The sequence below is a fragment of the Pleuronectes platessa genome, chromosome 12 (assembly GCF_947347685.1).
Source record: "Pleuronectes platessa chromosome 12, fPlePla1.1, whole genome shotgun sequence".
Taxonomy (NCBI): Eukaryota; Metazoa; Chordata; class Actinopteri; order Pleuronectiformes; family Pleuronectidae; genus Pleuronectes; species Pleuronectes platessa.
In genome coordinates, this window is record NC_070637.1 from 5,554,662 (window position 1) to 5,571,737 (window position 17,076).

General features: G+C 40.5%; 1 protein-coding gene across 1 annotated transcript; it reads left to right on the forward strand.

Annotated features, from left to right (window-relative positions):
- Positions 1-204: 204 nt before the first annotated feature.
- papolg (poly(A) polymerase gamma) lies at positions 205-16,712 on the forward strand. Its single transcript, XM_053437035.1, has 24 exons — positions 205-576; positions 1,339-1,503; positions 1,849-1,915; positions 2,066-2,147; positions 4,679-4,788; positions 5,440-5,493; positions 5,902-6,013; positions 6,715-6,804; positions 8,359-8,497; positions 8,640-8,712; positions 10,042-10,162; positions 10,337-10,421; positions 11,032-11,085; positions 11,266-11,385; positions 11,657-11,766; positions 11,932-12,053; positions 12,175-12,332; positions 12,420-12,520; positions 12,997-13,175; positions 13,267-13,350; positions 13,446-13,505; positions 13,600-13,703; positions 13,808-13,908; positions 14,465-16,712. The coding sequence occupies exons 1-24, from the start codon at positions 560-562 to the stop codon at positions 14,638-14,640; spliced, it is 2,484 nt and encodes an 827-aa protein (XP_053293010.1). The 5' UTR covers positions 205-559; the 3' UTR covers positions 14,641-16,712.
- Positions 16,713-17,076: the final 364 nt, after the last annotated feature.

Sequence of the window (17,076 nt, forward strand, 5' to 3'; positions counted from 1 at the left end):
CTCCTTCATTGAGAAACTAATGAGTGGATAACGTGTTGATGTGTGTGGTGTTTTCCTGCTACAGACTACCCGTGTGTGAGCTGTGTCCGCCATTCAGCACTTAGCTGTGTGTGCTAATGTAGCTAGCATCGGCTAATTTCTGCTGCGCTCAGGCAGCCCCAAGGCCTCCTCTCTGGTCACGTGACGAGTGTGTGATGACGAGGCGCCCCCTGTCGGTGGATGCTGGGCGCGCAGCAAGCAGACGTATCCCCGACTAGAAAAAAGCGCTGTTACATTTGTAGTTTTGAATAATTAAAAAAGTCTTAACAGCAGCTCAACTTATTTTTAGCTGATAAAAACCCTTTGCGCTCTGCGGCGGAGTTAGAAATGAATATTCTTCCAGGGTTATGTCAGTTTTCTTCTTATAAGAAGTGATTCCGGTTCAGTGGGAAGGTTTGAACGTTCTCTGGAAAGTGACCATTGTTGTAATCAGGTCGAGGCTGTTTTCATTTCCACTTGCTGCCTCTCTAGGTTTTCCACGGGTCCGCAGCTGGAAACGGGGCAGGCTTTGTAGTGTGTCATGAAAGAGGTGTCGAGGTAAGTCCCGCATGTGGCACATTCTCCACTCATCGACAATGTTGTTCACGTTTTACAGAGTCCTGAAGAATAGGCTAAAAGCTAATGCTAGCCAACTGTCACAACAACCAAACAAGGCCTCCAGCCGCGGTTGGTGGGCTAGCTCGCTTGTTTCCCGCTGGGTAGCTTTTCTATAAATGCATCCAACAAAACGAACGAATTCACGCTTGGTCTTTCTCTTTGATAAACGTCAACTGCGAAGTCGCTTTGGTCAGAATGGGAGTCACTGGTTTAACCATTTCTTCCGTAGCGGCCAGCTAACGTGTGCTAACATGCTAAATTTGCTAATTTGTTAGCGCTTCCAGCCTGTTTGTAGCATCTCGGCTAACATGTTCTCGCCACCAGCCGAGCTGGAACAGCGGCACATTTCAAACACGTCACTATATTCCATGGTAAATGTGGGATTCGGGTTTGGTTTTCCACACACATTTAGAGTAAGTGTTGAGATAGTTGTTTCAGTTATATAAGCAGGTTGCTGTGATATCGTGTAGCTTCGTGTTTACACATGGTTTCGCGGCAATTGGAATGGGAGGAACATAAACTACCAAACACTGACAATCTTCCACAATCGACCTTAGCAGCAACCTGGTAAATAATGGTCATTTCTCATCTTTTTCACCACTCGTGATTGAATGAAACCATGAGACGAATCGGTCAACGTAGTAGCGTCAAGTATCTTTGTGTAGTAGACTTAATGTCGTGTTTTGCCATGTTCCCTCGCAGCACCATGCCTGGTGGGCAGCAGCAGCAGCCTCAGAAACACTATGGCATCACCTCTGCCATTAGCCTTGCACCTCCACGTGATATCGACCACCAGTACACCAAGAAACTCTGCGATGCCATGAAACCTTTTGGGGTATTTGAAGATGAAGAGGAATTGAACCATAGGTGAGGAAGCGTGTCATGTTTTAAATTGTATATTTGACTTGTCATGTTTAGTAGGTTTCTCGACTATGCAGCTCTTTGCTGCAGTCGCAACTGCACATGTAAGGGATGCACAGTCTCAGCAAAAATATTCACAGCAGCATGTATTGTATTTATTGTCCGCCTGCTGTTTTCTGCTGTGGTCTAATATACACATGCATGCCATTGTTATAATTAAATGTATATTCCTTAATGTTTTGACATTTAAGACAGCTGAATTAGTTATTCTGAATATTTGCAGTGTCACTGTCTGATAAATTAAAGGCGTGGATTAACAAGAAGCACCTGCTAATATTTATTTCTTTGCAGACTTGCAGTTCTTGGGAAGTTGAATAACTTTGTCAAAGAATGGATCTCAGAGATCAGTGAATTAAAGGTAAGCTCTGTTCTTATGTAGTTTTTTTTTTACATTTGATTGGTGGTAAATGATCAATTGTGGAGTCATCAGTGACGACTGTCCAATCAGAGAATGTTATATCAAACAACGCAAACACTGTTTCATTGAATATGCTACTCTCTTCAACAGAATCTTCCACCATCAGCCATTAGCTGTGTTGGAGGCAAGATATTTACATTCGGTTCGTACCGTCTTGGAGTACATACAAAAGGTACGTGTAGTTTTAATTTAAATGTGAAATTCCTTTTTTCAATGGACAACAATCCAATCCCTATTCAATACCTGTAAATTGTTGAAGAAACATTAAACTTTGCTATATTGGCCTTTTTAACGGAGCGAAGAGAGACAGATGGAACGGGACATTAATGCCACACTCTATTTGACCCTGTCTAAGCAGGCGTGAATCGTTGTTTTTGATCTGCTCAGTTCACTCTGAACAAACCAAAGCACGAGGCTGGCATTGTCATATTCATCTGCTATTGAGTGTTTTTGAAAAGAGCATTTTGAGGATTTGAAAGCAGTGGCAACACTGGCTCACTATAGGCTGAAGGCATTGGTGTGAAAGTGGGCCTGCTTAACACCTTGCTTCAAATAACAAACGCAAAACATGAGTTAAAAACGTAAATAATTTTAAATTTAGATGTTCAGCTACCAAGATGATTGATATATATTTACTTCTGCTATATAACCCCTCATCCGTTTCGGATGCTTTGTTTATTGTAGCCAGTTGCACTTTTTGATAAAACAGGTTTGAAATTACCTGTGTTCCATTAAAATGTTTGAACCTATTTATATTACAACTGTGAAGGTTGTGAACTGCCGAGTTACAGTTAACAAAAGAAAAGTTACAGATGTTTCGATGTATAATATCTGTTAATTAAATATGTGTAGGCCAACATAATGAACTGAGGCAATTTCAGTTCAATTCTTTGCTGCTGTTTTAAGTGATGTGCTCATCAGAGATTTTTAATGAAAAAAATATGAAATTCCCCCAAATACTGGCTACCTGCTGATCCTGAATTTAATTTTAAACTTTGCCTAAGCTGTTTTCAAACACAAACTCTAGAAAATGTCCGCACAATGGGGTTTGGACTTTCTCTGGGGTTTGCCTTTCACATATAAAAAAATTCCTGGAAATTGTCCACTCAGACACATTAAAAACATTACTGAAATCTTCAAAGTGTTCAGGAGGGCCCACCATGCAAGAGGCAGGGCGAACAAAATAATTATTCTATGGAGACCACATGTTTTTGTTTACACTACATCGCCATCGCTCCTTATCACCAAAGAATTTTACATTTAAGTGGGTGTTCTCTACATGTATTGCACAGCTTTTTCATCCTGGGATAATTGAATTCCTTAACATTTTTGCATAGCATTCAAAAACGTCATTAAGAATGGATTTCTTGCGTTTTTACTAAAGGCTTGCAGGGGTCCTACAGAGGCTCTTACTTGGACATTTGCATTCTCACCTTAAAGCCCCTAGAGAATGTAAAGAGATTATCTGGAATTCAGTGCAGCTTTAATGAAATAGCTGCCTGCCTAAAACAACTCCAACTGGAATATTAACTTATAGTAGGGTGTGTAAAGTAGTGCTGTAAAGCATTGCAAACTTTTCACTGGAGATCAAGAACAGGCGTTTAAACACAATTTAAAGAAATTACATTTTCCCATTTATCAATTTTTATTTGATTTTCTTCATGAAGCCCTTAGGCTGTTTAACATGTTACTTCTATAGGATGCAGTAAACTCATTATTTCATAATCATTGAGTTGGCTATCAACAGAAACCGAAAAACAGGTCACTGATGATAACTACGCTGTTATTCAGTTTTTGTATTCCGCCAAAGACAAAGATATTAAGTTGTTTTACTGTTGTTCAGGCATAATAAGGTCTCAACCTTACCATGTAATGCCTTGAGATAACGTATGTTGTGATTTGGCGTTATACAAATAATAGAATTTTGTTATGGACAGTTGTCTCTACTAAAACAACATACACAACCTTCTATTCTAAAGAAGAGTCACTTTGCAACTGTAGCAGGTTGAAGTGGACATAACATAATCGAGAATGATAAAGAGGCATTGTATGCATTCAAGAAGTTTCAAAAGTAATTGATCTCCCTTTCCAAATTGTGCAACTTGGCCATCTTGTGTTTAACATTTCATATTTCCTATTTATTCTAGAGTAAAAAATATATCTGGTTAATGCAACCATACTGAAGACCAATACTTTTGATTTCATAATGTAAATTTATCTTTAAATCGATTTTGAAGACATTGTGTATAATTCAAGACTCAATTGATTTATTGTCTGCTGAAGCTTAGTTTAAAATATGTTTGAAGGCATGGACATGTCAGGGCAACAGAAAGAAGATTCACAGTCACCTCTTCTGTGAAGACATCGGAAAATGTCTTCACTTTTGCCTGCCTTTTTACAGAGTTTACCAGAATTCATCAGTGTTGAGAAAATCCAGGCCTTGTTTGTGTGTCTTGTCAGTTCATTGGGTGACACTGTCTAAAGCAGTCGGGGGTTGAATCAGATTGATCTTTGTCGAAAACACTAAAGTTTCTGTGCTTGCTTTTATCTGCTCTACTTGTTAAATGCCAAAAGTTGTTTAGCTACACAATCTTTAACCTTGAATGCTGCCGCCTTGCTTAGTCTATTTATCAGATTGTTATTGAAGTCATCAACCTACTGAGCAACACAGATTATACTGATAAACGTTATTGTCTATTACAGGAGCTGATATTGATGCCTTGTGTGTGGCTCCACGTCATGTAGAGAGAACTGACTTTTTCCAGTCTTTTTTTGAGAAATTTAAACAGCATGAAGAAATCAAAGACTTGAGGGTAAGTCTGGTCCATTTTTCAACAATTGTCATTATAGCAAAAGGCAACAAACCAATGTATCTGTAGGCTTCAATGTTACCTTAATTCATTGAGAGAGTAACTGCAATATTTGGACATTAACCCAATAAAGAAGCTCTTGTTTTATCTGAGCCTTAAAGTCGTGATCATGTAAATTCAAAGGTTTCAGTGTAGAGGATGACATCACTTGCATCACTGTTTCCACGGGAGAAAGCTATGCTCCCTTGTTCACTCTCCTGCAAATTAACAACTATATGTAGCCTTTTTTACATTGCTGGATTATGTCTGTATGGTTGAGTCTAACTTTAATTACATATAGAATTTAGGAAAGAACATCACCAGAGTTGTATAGTCACTGTAGTAACACCCAGGGGATTAGATTACAAGTGGTTGCGACTCTGGAGTTATCTGGTTGACTCTTGAAGACACAATCTCCAAAGTCACATCATTAATATTTTTATGTTAAATGAATAATATAGTTCCACTGTAAATCGTTTTTATCTCTTACAAAACAAACCTTGGTTAATGCCTCTTTCATATGATATTCAGTATCATGGAATGATAATGTCAGTCTGCCATACTACTGTCTTGTTCAAGATTTGATTTTGATATTGTCTGTCTCTTTTTGTTAAGGCTGTCGAGGATGCTTTTGTACCAGTGATAAAGTTCAAATTTGATGGAATAGAGGTAAGTCACTGAGATATCCCTTTTTTCATTTTGTCAAGCCTCCACGCCAGCAACAGCCAGTGGCCCGGCGGCTTTATGTTTTCAAGTCGTCTGTCCGTCCCATTCCTGTGAACACGATATCTCAGGAGAGATCAAGGTCACAGTGACTTCAAAATATATATTTTTGGCCTCCTGATATCTCAAGCCTGCTTGAAGGAATTTCTTCCACTTTTGATCAGTTGTGACCTGGACTGATAGAAAGTGATTATGTTTCAGTTGTGATGATGTGACCGAGATGAAAATCAACATGACTGCTCTTCCAATGTGTCGCTTCCTTTAAAGTAGTTGAACATTTAACATGATAGACAAAATTATAAGATTATATCTTGAACCGTCTCCAATACCTACTTTCTGTCTCCGTCTGAGCAGATTGACCTGCTCTTTGCCAGACTGGCCTTGCAGTCCATTCCAGACAACCTGGACCTAAGGGGAGACTCCATCCTGAGAAACTTGGACATTAGGTGTATTCGCAGCCTTAATGGTACGTTTCTTTTCCACAGTGAACGTGTACATAAGTACAATAATTGTTTGTTATACACCACATTTGGCAGGTATATGACTAAATCTGAAACGTGAACCATATCAAATTGTGAATTAACACGCACATTTTAATGTAACGTTTTAATGAAATGAAAATGAAAAATGATTTTACCCATTTGAACTGTTAAAAAACTTAAGTGTGGGTTGCCACAAATAAATGACTGTTTGGGAAACACTGGTGTGATGCTTGTTTGAGATTTATGTTTTGTTTAAGGGATGTCACGATACAAAACTTTGGTGTCACGATTATAGTCAGAGGAAATATCAAGGTTTAATGGTTTTCATGATTATCAATACTTTATAAGGATAAGAAGCAACAAGCAATATATAGCTAATAATATACCTAATGAACTTTAAATATTTATTATCAACTATTATTTCCAGTTAGTTTTATAGTCTAACCTGTGTTTGTGTCAGCTGGAGCTGGTCAGAAACCGAAAGGCCGGCGTTGGTGGAAATAAGGCTGTTAAAGCAGTTCCCTCTTCTCAACTAACTTTTCAGCGGCTCGCACACACAAACACAAAACATGGCCCTCGAGAGGCAGGACACCATATTTAGATATCGTAGTTTTTAGATTTCTTACGGTTTTTAAGTTATGGTAAAATCGGTTAATCCCGACATCCTTATTTTGTTTACTTCCAGGCTGTAGAGTGACAGATGAAATTTTGTACCTGGTGCCAAACAAAGAAAACTTCAGGCTGACATTGAGAGCCATCAAACTGTGGGCGAAACGTAAGTGAATTCAAATCATTTCAGATACTTTCACATCTACTTTTCTACTTTAACTGCATGTTATTTCATCAAAGAGTCCTTTTCAACGCATCTTCAGCATATGAACTCTAGGCCGTCATCAGTTTTACCCATCAAAAACAGTTGTTACAACTTAAAATATAAATGCCCTAAAAAAAAGACTAACACATTTATCTCAACCTTCTCCAGGTGTTCTGATTTCAGTGTATTCTTAAACATCACTCATTTCATATTTGGGTAACTCCATTATTTCAATTAATGATGGATTCATTATAGTCTGTATAGATGTTTTCAGACATGATTGACGGGTAAACTCTGAAGAATTGGGTCCAGAGTTTACCCAGGGTTTGCCTTTAGACATGCACAACACAGTGGGAGGTTTTCTGCACAGGCGCATTCACAACAGCAACAAATCTGTATTAGTCAGACGAGAGGTGGAGCAGCCGGGTGCAGCAGACGGAGGCAGTGTTGAGGCATATTTCTGGAAGCTGGTGAAAGGAGAACTCAGGCAGCAGCTGATGTCTTATGCTAAATATTTCACTGTAGACTTGATGCATCAAGGAGACCAGAAAGGGACAATATATATGCAAACAATATACAAACCGTAACATGAGCAATTGTCACCCCCCCTCCCCACCAAGTCTGAAGATGCCTCCCACAAAATCTCCATATATCTTCCTCTACTTGCATCACCATTCCAACGGCACATCCATGAATGGCTAGAATTGCAGTCATTCTGTTACATGTAGGTGTTTGCGTCCCATTGGATAGGTTAGCCTGAAGTATGCATTCTTAAATCACATTGTCTTGCCACTGGTGAAATACGCAAAAGAGTTGAAGTTCTGAAAGTTGCCAAGCATAGTTTCAATGTGCTGTTGGTTGGTCCTTTATCAATGACCTGACCTTGGTGTACTGCTTGGAGACAAGGGAGTGTGTGTGGAATTAGATAGACACTCACGACAGATATATCATTTTATATACATAATATATAGTGGCATCTACTGTAATATCTGGGGATGGTCAGAAATTCCTCAACAGGCAGGAAGTGACATATTAGTTCTGCTACAGAGAGCACATGATTTTCTTTACAATACACAGACCCCAGCATCAGCCCTTATCACAACAAATCCTCTTCAAATGTCTGTGTCTTCTACTTGTATGACACTGCTATTTCACTGGGAGATAGGTTTTCTTTTTTTTTTTTTGCAGTCCCCGTCTTCACTATCCTTTCCTCTTCCAAAAACAAGAGTCTGCTTTAACCGGGTCTAGTTTCCACAGTTACACTAGTTGTTCCACCGTGAGCCATTTCTGTTACAAAAGGAAAGGTAGATTTAAAAAAATGCACCATCATTTTCCTTTTATGGTTTCTTAATGTTTCTCACTTCCTTTTGTCCTGTAAATCAAGCCTTTACCTTCCCAAGAGATTTCATACCTGGTGTCAGAAATGTACAGTGAGAATGCTTATAGAGAATCTACATTTACTCCAGCATGATAGGTTAAACCATAGGCTTGTCGTGATCTGTCATGTGACTGTAGGTCGTGGGATCTACTCCAACATGTTGGGGTTTCTGGGTGGAGTGTCGTGGGCCATGCTGGTTGCCAGGACCTGTCAGCTCTACCCTAACGCTGTAGCCGCCACGCTCGTGCACAAGTTCTTCTTGGTTTTCTCAAAATGGTGAGAATGTGGCTCTTTACAAATCTCACTTTATTTTTGTCCTGTGCCACTTGATGGCAGTATTGCACATTCATCTGGAGTCACAGGTGTTGGAATTCAAAATCCACAAATTGATTAACTACATTTGTGATTCCTTGTGCAGGGAGTGGCCAAATCCTGTTCTACTGAAACAGCCTGAGGACAGTAACCTGAATTTACCTGTGTGGGATCCCAGAGTGAGTATGACATAAGTGATTCCTTTCCACATCTTTAAAATGTTGCTATGCCCCTGTTATGTGTATTTCTACAAGACACAGGTAATACAGTAGTATCTGCTAAATTGTTAAAAGTTTGTTTATTCTTTTTCAAAGTTGGCTCAACAGGAATGAGTACAGCTACATGCATTGTCTCTTATTTCATCTCTCCTTATTCCTCTGTCCTCATGTGACCATGACATTAATCGGGTCCCCCCTTCATGAGTTCCAATGCTCTTAAGTCTGCTTGGAGGACGCTTCCCCAGAGCAACTCGGGCTAGGAAGACTTCCCACGTGGACGTCTTTTATCAGACAGACACATCCCATCAGTTAAAATGCATTAGTCCAATTGTCAAAACAATCAAATACCTGTGTGAACAGGTTAATAATAGTACTGTGTGCACTGCAGTAAATACTTGTTAAGAGCTTGCTCTTCTTGTGTCTTCTTGACTTTTCTCTAAACCCTCTTTATGTCATCAACTCTTATTTAATGTGCTCCTAGTCAAAGAGCAGGAGAGACTCTCAGTCTGAATGTTTGTTTTCTAGGTCGGTCTTCCCTTTATATATGTTTTTAGCTTTTTTTTATGTCAAATTTACCCAAACCAATTTGTCTATTGCATAAACTGAAAACAATTCTGGTCATTCAAATTGCTGTGTCATGTTTGTTGTGTCCCTTCAGCAATAAAAACACATTTTAATTGTCTATTGTTGTCATTTCCGTTGAGTCACATTAGAGCCAAGTATCACTATGCATTGGGCACGAAATTATAAAGATCTTTTATTTCCCCCCCTCTATGTTTATACTATGTACTATGAGACATTTTCCCCATAAAATATACTAAATTTTTTTTCTTTTTTATTTGGAAGTACAAACTTACTTGTGATCTGTCTGTATACAGTTTTTTTCAGAATTTGTTGAGGCTCAATGTGAACATGTATTATTTATAATTACACTGTACGACATTAAAATACAATGGGTGAATCTAATGCTACTAACACTGCAGACCATTCACGCATAGTACGGCTGGTATGGCATATTATAAGTACTAAGTAGCAGTTCAGCTACATATGGATGATCAGCTGCGCAGCCTTCATCAGTAAGCCCAGATGATTTAAGAGAGGGAACCTCAAAAATATTGAATTTATTCCTCCTCCTTTGCATTAATTGAGGAGGGCAACTTTAAGACCGTAACGTGAATTGGGATGTACAGTGCATGGGTGGGATTGGGAGTGTGGCACTGGGGGGCAGTGCTCATGAAGGCTCATTTCCTGCTGTGAAACCAATCTTGCTCCCCTGTGCCGTGTTTGTAGGTGAACCCGTCTGACAGATACCACTTGATGCCCATCATCACGCCTGCCTATCCCCAGCAGAACTCCACGTACAATGTGTCCACGTCAACACGCACCATCATGAGCGAGGAGTTCAAATACGGTAAATCAGCATGCATATGTGAAACGGCATGAACAAAATTTAATTCATACCTTATAACCATGTGTTTGTGTTCTCTTAAAACAAGTTTTGGCCAAAGTCTGATAATGGTACAGTCACTAAGTAATGTTGAATTGTCAAGCCTTACAAATTTGTCCATGTGTTTATCATGAACAGGCCTAAGCATCACAGATGAGATTCTTCAGGGAAAAGCAGAATGGCCTAAACTCTTCGAGCCCCCCAACTTTTTCCAGAAATACAAGTAGGTATTGAATTTGTCAGATGAACGATGGATGGGAGGAACTTTTTACTGACCAAATCATAAGTAAAACATGCAGAGCTGTATCAAGTAACATAATGTTGAAAGAAGCTGCCTGGCTCACATTAGCAGTTTTGAAGGAAACGGTTTATTTGCGTTGTTTTTTTTTCTTCCAACCACATCATTGTTTTCACATTTTGAAGACTCTGCAGATTTGACTCATCCTGACTGTGGTTGCTAGAGTTGGATCGACTCATTTTGTTTATGAAAGCTCCTCCCACACACACATCTCAATTACCACAGCTAAGTTCTAGGACAGGTTCTTTAGGAGCTTATACTCCCCAGTTGGAGCTTTGTGAGTCAACTGAGCACTGGTGTGGTCATGGTTTTTGTTCCACCATGTAACAACAAACTGCACAATCAAAAGGATGTACATGTGAGCCAAGATTGATGAATCCTGCAGCCCAGTAAAGATGAAAAGGGGTCATAAGATCTTTATGCCAGCACAGCAGTACTGCATCATATACTGACTGTAATGACATGTTTTCACTATACACCTGAGTAGGATACAGCAAATGTTTCTTAAATGTTGATTTTCTGTTTTGTGCTGCAGGCATTATATAGTTCTGACTGCCAGTGCATCCACAGAAGAAAACCACTTAGAATGGTGAGTGTCACTGGATTTCTAGTAGGTCTACAAATACCGCCATTCCTTATCGTGCTTAATGTGCATTGGTGGGTTTCAACTGAGCCGACTGGCACAGTGGTGCCTCTGTCTGTACATTAATACTGTGAATCTAACTCATTTCCATTTCACTCATGTGTACATCCTGATGTTTTTCCTCAGGATCGGTCTGGTTGAGTCAAAGATCCGTGTTCTGGTTGGAAACCTGGAGAGGAACGAGTACATCACCTTGGCTCACGTCAACCCACAGTCCTTCCCCGGGTCCAAAGAGAACCGCAACGAGTGAGTCTACTTGTATCCAAGCATACAAACACACTATAAACAGAGAAAGTTCTGGAATATGAAAGATTTGTGTGCGTGCTCCTTGTGCAAGTCAGTAAGTCCAGAACTCCATTGTTGTCAAAGGTCTTCAGACAGACGCATGATATTCAGTGTTTTCATTTCTAGACTTGTTGGAGCAAAACGAACATAATTATTACTTTGGTCTGCAATTAGCATGAAATAAACAAGTGAATAAAAGTTTTAACTTGAAACCTCTGTTTTTCTGCAACAGGAACGACTTTGTATCCATGTGGTTCATCGGGATTATTTTCAAGAAAGTGGAGAATGCAGAGAGTGTGAACATTGACCTGACGTACGACATCCAGTCCTTCACAGACACTGGTACGTCCTCTTTTCGTTGGTATTTGAGTTGTCACCCAGCAAGAGGAAGTGCTCCAGTTCCAAGGTCTCACAGTAGATGAAATGGCTAGCACACATAGTATCAAGAAAGTGTGACGTGTAAAAATGTTCAGCGAACCTGAATGTGACCTGTGTTGTTCTCTGTAGTGTACAGACAAGCCAACAACATCAACATGCTGAAGGACGGGATGAAGATTGAAGCCACACATGTAAAGAAGAAACAGCTCCATCAGTATCTTCCTCCTGAAGTGGTGCAGAAGAAGAAGAGGGTGAGATATCTCCCTCAGCACATTGGGACAAATCAATTTTTCAATACACCAGGGATTTTCTCAATATTTTGCCTCTTGTTAAATTGTCTCTTTTTATTTCTCCCCTCTCCTCTTCATGCAGAGCATGGCAGAGTTGAACCGCAGCTCTAACGGTGGGAGCTCGAAGCGCATCTCTCTGGACAGCAGTCATCTGGACAGCTCCAGAGACACAGACTCAGGGACTCCCTTCAGCTCCCCACCCGAAAAACTCTCCAAACCTGCATCCGACACTGATGACAGGTATGTTATATTTCTGACTTTTGCTTTTCCCTTCCTGTTATCCTGCTCATCCTGTGTTGATGCTTACAATAATCTTCCTTTTTTCAGTGTCAGCCCTCCCAAGCAGCTTTTTGAGGAAGGCTCTCCAGCACCCAGTGCCGCAGCAGCTGCTGATGACCAGGGCATGTCTATCCCTGTCATTGGCTCAAGTGAGTTTTACAGTGACTACTACAAAGAAAGTATTGTTACATATAAAAAATTCTTCCTGTGGTCAGTTGTTTTTCCGATATTTGCCGATTGTATGGTCATATCATATTTAGGCTACTTTACAGTCCACCATGTACATACATGATTAGAAATCAGGGTTTCCATGGGGTCTGAAAAAGACTACAGTCTAAAATGTAAAAATCTGAATTTGACCTAGAAACAAGCTTTTGTGTAAATTTGAATAACGTCACAGTTCATTTAATCTTATTCCTTCATACTCCTGTCATACTTTACAGAGATGTTACTTTTCATTCATTTTGGTCTTAAAAATTCTTAAATGTCACTTATTGACACCTGCAGAAACACAAATACAAATCTAGAGAACTGTATTAATTCATGTTCTTTAACTGGATACCAGAGATTTGAATAATACACCCTCATCTAATTTCTTCCCTTCTGTGTGTTCCTCATTGTGAAGAGCCTGCGGGTAAAGCGAAGCCTGCCTCCCCACCAGCCAGCAGCAGTGAGGACCCCAACGACGCCAGCAGCCCCAAAGAGGAGCCCAATGGGCTGGACGACTCCATCATTGAAGCTCCTGCCAATAGACCACCATCGCCTACACAAGAGGACCTGGCCAAGAGGCCAAAAGACACCGAGGTCAGGAGGGTGTTCCCAGTTCAGGACAGGTGTCAACATGAATGTGTTGGGATTTAAACTAAACGGGATGCTGTCACTGTTTTTGCTGCAGGTGGTGCCTGTTGATGACTCTATATTTAAGGAGCCATATCCACCATCCTCTGACTCCAATGTACATGGAGATGGAGCCGATACTGTAGGTGTCATCTACAATCTACCTTGGTTAACTGTTTATGTAAAGATGTATAGATAATTAATGTATTTACTCACATGTTGTCTCCTCACAATTAGACTCCACTGGCTGGATCTAAGGCTAAGGCCATTCCAACCATTGATACCTCAAGAACACAGGTAGCAACTTCTTTGTTCAACCATCAGCTCTATCTCACACTGACATACAAAGTATTAACTTATTGGAAATTAACCTTGTTCTTTGTGAGTGCAGAGACTTCCCAGCATGGAGCTGCCAGACGCCTCCTCGCCCCTCCCAGCCAGCAACAGTTGTCGTGTCGTGAAGAATTCAATTAAATTGGCCCTCAACCGCCACAAGTGAGAATCTTCTTTTTATTCCTGCACCAACAGGCCAGTGGAACAGTTTTTTAGTTATCTGTCCGACTTAATTAAATGTACTTGTACCTTCCTATTTCCTGCAGCATCACACCTCCTAAGCCCCCAATGTTTGAGGGCACCCTCACCCCTGACGCTGCTCCTGCCACGGAAGAGAAAGGCATGTCCATTCCTGTCATTGGCTCGAGTGAGTATCTGTTTTAAACCGTCAGTCTTTGCAACTGAAGTCATCTTTCTCTAATATTGGAGAACAAGACTTGGTCTAAACCTAGTTCATGGGGGAACCTGCTTATATGTTGCTCACATATGCAGTATTTTATTACACCTGATTAGACATTATAGTCTTTATCAACAAAACAAGTATGATTAATTGATGACTGAAATATGCCTCAATAAGACGTAATGTTAAACAACAGTCACTTCTCCATACTGCTGCTCCGATAAAATGTTTATTTTTATAATAATTTTTATCAACGTTGCAAACCTATGCTGAGTTAAGCTTACGCCTCCCCAAAGCCAAACTAGGTATCCTGCAGACCTGGTAGGAGGGAAGTTAATTGAACTCCAGTTGGGGAGGTGGCAAAAATGACAAGTGTTATCTCAGTAACTGTGTGCAAACTTTAGAATTGTACTTTTTTAAGGATTAGTCATAAATTGAATTAAATGCGATTTACAATATGAGTGCGATCAATTGTTAAAACCAGTTGTCCACATGACCAATGTTTTTCGGTTTCTCCCTGTAGAAAATGTGACCTCAAAACACGTGGTGCCCCCTGTAGGCAGCTCCATCCCTACATTAGTGAGCAGAGGAGCAGACCCACTAAACGGTGCAGCCTCCAAGAGACCCCACTCCCCCTCCCTGGAGGAGCAGGCCAAGAGGCTGAAAGAAACCGAGAAGGCCAGAATCCACATCGCTTGAACTGAACACCAACAGACTGGATTTACACACACACACAGGTGGGGCTTTACAGTTCAGGCAAACACCAAGGAGACGACTTCACACGGGGACAGGGAGTGCGTTCCGACGGGTCAGTCTCAAGAGTGAAGCAGCAGGACGGACACCTCACGCCACACCTTCAGAGATTACAGATTTGCTTGTGGATAGGTGATTTGGTCAATGTTGTCTGCGCCCTCTGTCACACTCACCACCAGAGGGCATCTTACACAACTTTATGGAGTAATTTTACATGAGATCTAAAGCAACAGTTTTTTTTTACTTGTCTTCTCCCTCAGTGGTTAAAAATGAGCTGCTCTTCTGTTCATTTCTCCTTTTCTCTCAGTTAACATATTTTAAAAACGACCACAAACAGTTATCAACCCTTGCTACACACATTGGTGTACGCTGATTTTCCTTTTTCTCTCGCTCTTCTCTCCCCAACAGAAACCTGTACAGTAAATGTTGATGTACATAACTTTTTTTGTCTTAAAAAAAAAGAAGCAAAAGATCACTTAAGTCTTTTGACCATTCTATTGTAGTTTTATCTAAAAAGGAAAAAAAAAAGTTAAAAAAATTGTAATTTCTTGTTTTTCTCTACTGCTTGTCCCAAAAAAATGTCTCTCCAGCCCTGGATATTTTTTTGTAAACATTGTATAGGTTTGGATACAGTCGTGGGGGAGGATTAATTGAGTGTTTTACCTAAAACAGAAATCACAACTGTGCCTCTTTGGGCTACCATGACAACCCAGAGAGGGCCTGCGGTTAGTGTTGACTTGCTGTGTGTAGGTGATCATAGATGCCCAGTGACGTCGATGCTACTCAGGTGCTAGAGCAAGAAAATCGTTCTCACAACAACGGGAAATGTTGTGCATTTTCTGGAAGTGAAGCTTTTCTGTCATTCGAGGGATTAGCGCCAAGCATTGGAAGAACCATATCAGAACGCTTCGCTGATCCTTCTGCTCAGTAGCTCTAGTGGCACTGTCATACCTGCTGTTGGTCTGGGGTTAGAAGTAAAGTTTGATGGGTTTTCTTCTTCTTGGTGTGTTAAAAACCCGATGTCAGATATGTGCCTCACGCAAAGTGAGTGAAAACGTTAACGAGTGTTAGTTTTGTGTTTGTATCTGTGATTGACATAATGTCGCCCAGAATGATCCTCTGGACCATAAGGAAGGCTAACTAACACATCCCCCCCCCCCCCCTTGCCTCCCCCTATCACCCCACAATCTTACCCACCTCCGCCGCTTCACCAGGGTCTGTTTGCTAGCGGCACCTCGTACAGATGCAGCAAAGTCCTGGTCATTTTCCGTGTTCCGCGTCCATGAAAGAGTTGTGTGGTGCTTTGTAGGGGAAAAATGGTTCAAAGCTTTTTTGATGAGTTGTGCCGGTGTGTGCATGCATAGGCGGTTTACGTGTTGGAGAGAGACGGAATTCCCTTCGTTTTTTGGGTGTTAACTCTCTGCGCCTCCTGTGGAGGTTCTTAAAAGGCATCTCCTGGGGCCACGGCTTGGGGCGAGTGGCAGGGGGTCAGGAGACAACGTCTTCCTGCCATTGGCCCCCGACCCTCCATCTTTACGGTCTGAAGCTGGGTTTCTTTGTGTTGGTCGTCAGCACAGAGGTTATATGTATACAACAAAGTGTAAAGTGATGCTAAAGAAGCGCCCTCGTCATCGGAGCAGGTAGAGAGTTGGGACACAGGCTCTTTTTTTCCAGCATCAGTTTCTCGAACTAAATGTACAGAGATCAGATTTTTTTCTTTTTTCCGTTTTTTCATTTTTTTTTTCTTTTTCAAAAGACATATTCTTCATTACTGGGGGTTTTCTTATCACTTTATTTATATTTGCATATTTGTACCATGTGATCTTTTTTTTAATAGCATTCATAGCAGGTAGGTCTTTTTCGATTGAAATCTACACCACTCTTTCAGACATGTTTCGCTCTTCAGAAACATTTAACTAAACAGGTCATTTAGATGTTTGTTTCTAAAATGTATTTTTGTATGTGTTTATCACTTCCTTTAAAGAATCCGTACAGCAATTAAACCCCTAAAAAAACTACTCTGGAGTCTTGAGTTTTTGTTACATATATTTTATACTGCGTGGCCATGTTTGATCCCATGACGAAGATGATGTTTTAATTGATGTTGTGTTTGATGTGAGGAGAAGGTGTTGGGACTCTAACCCTTAACGTCTCTTACGGGTCACTAAGAAAAATGTTTATAGCTCTCGATACTGATTGAAAAGCTGCTCACTTTATTTATTTTTTTAATACTCAAGTATATTATGTGGTTGTTGCTGACAACTCTGGTAGAGGCTGCAGATTAGTCGGGTCACCTTCAATCTGGTTAATTGACTCAGGCCCTTCTGCTCTTCTCTGGTGTGTTCCAGGATCTAGTATCAGTGCTGCAGTCAGCAGCTCAGA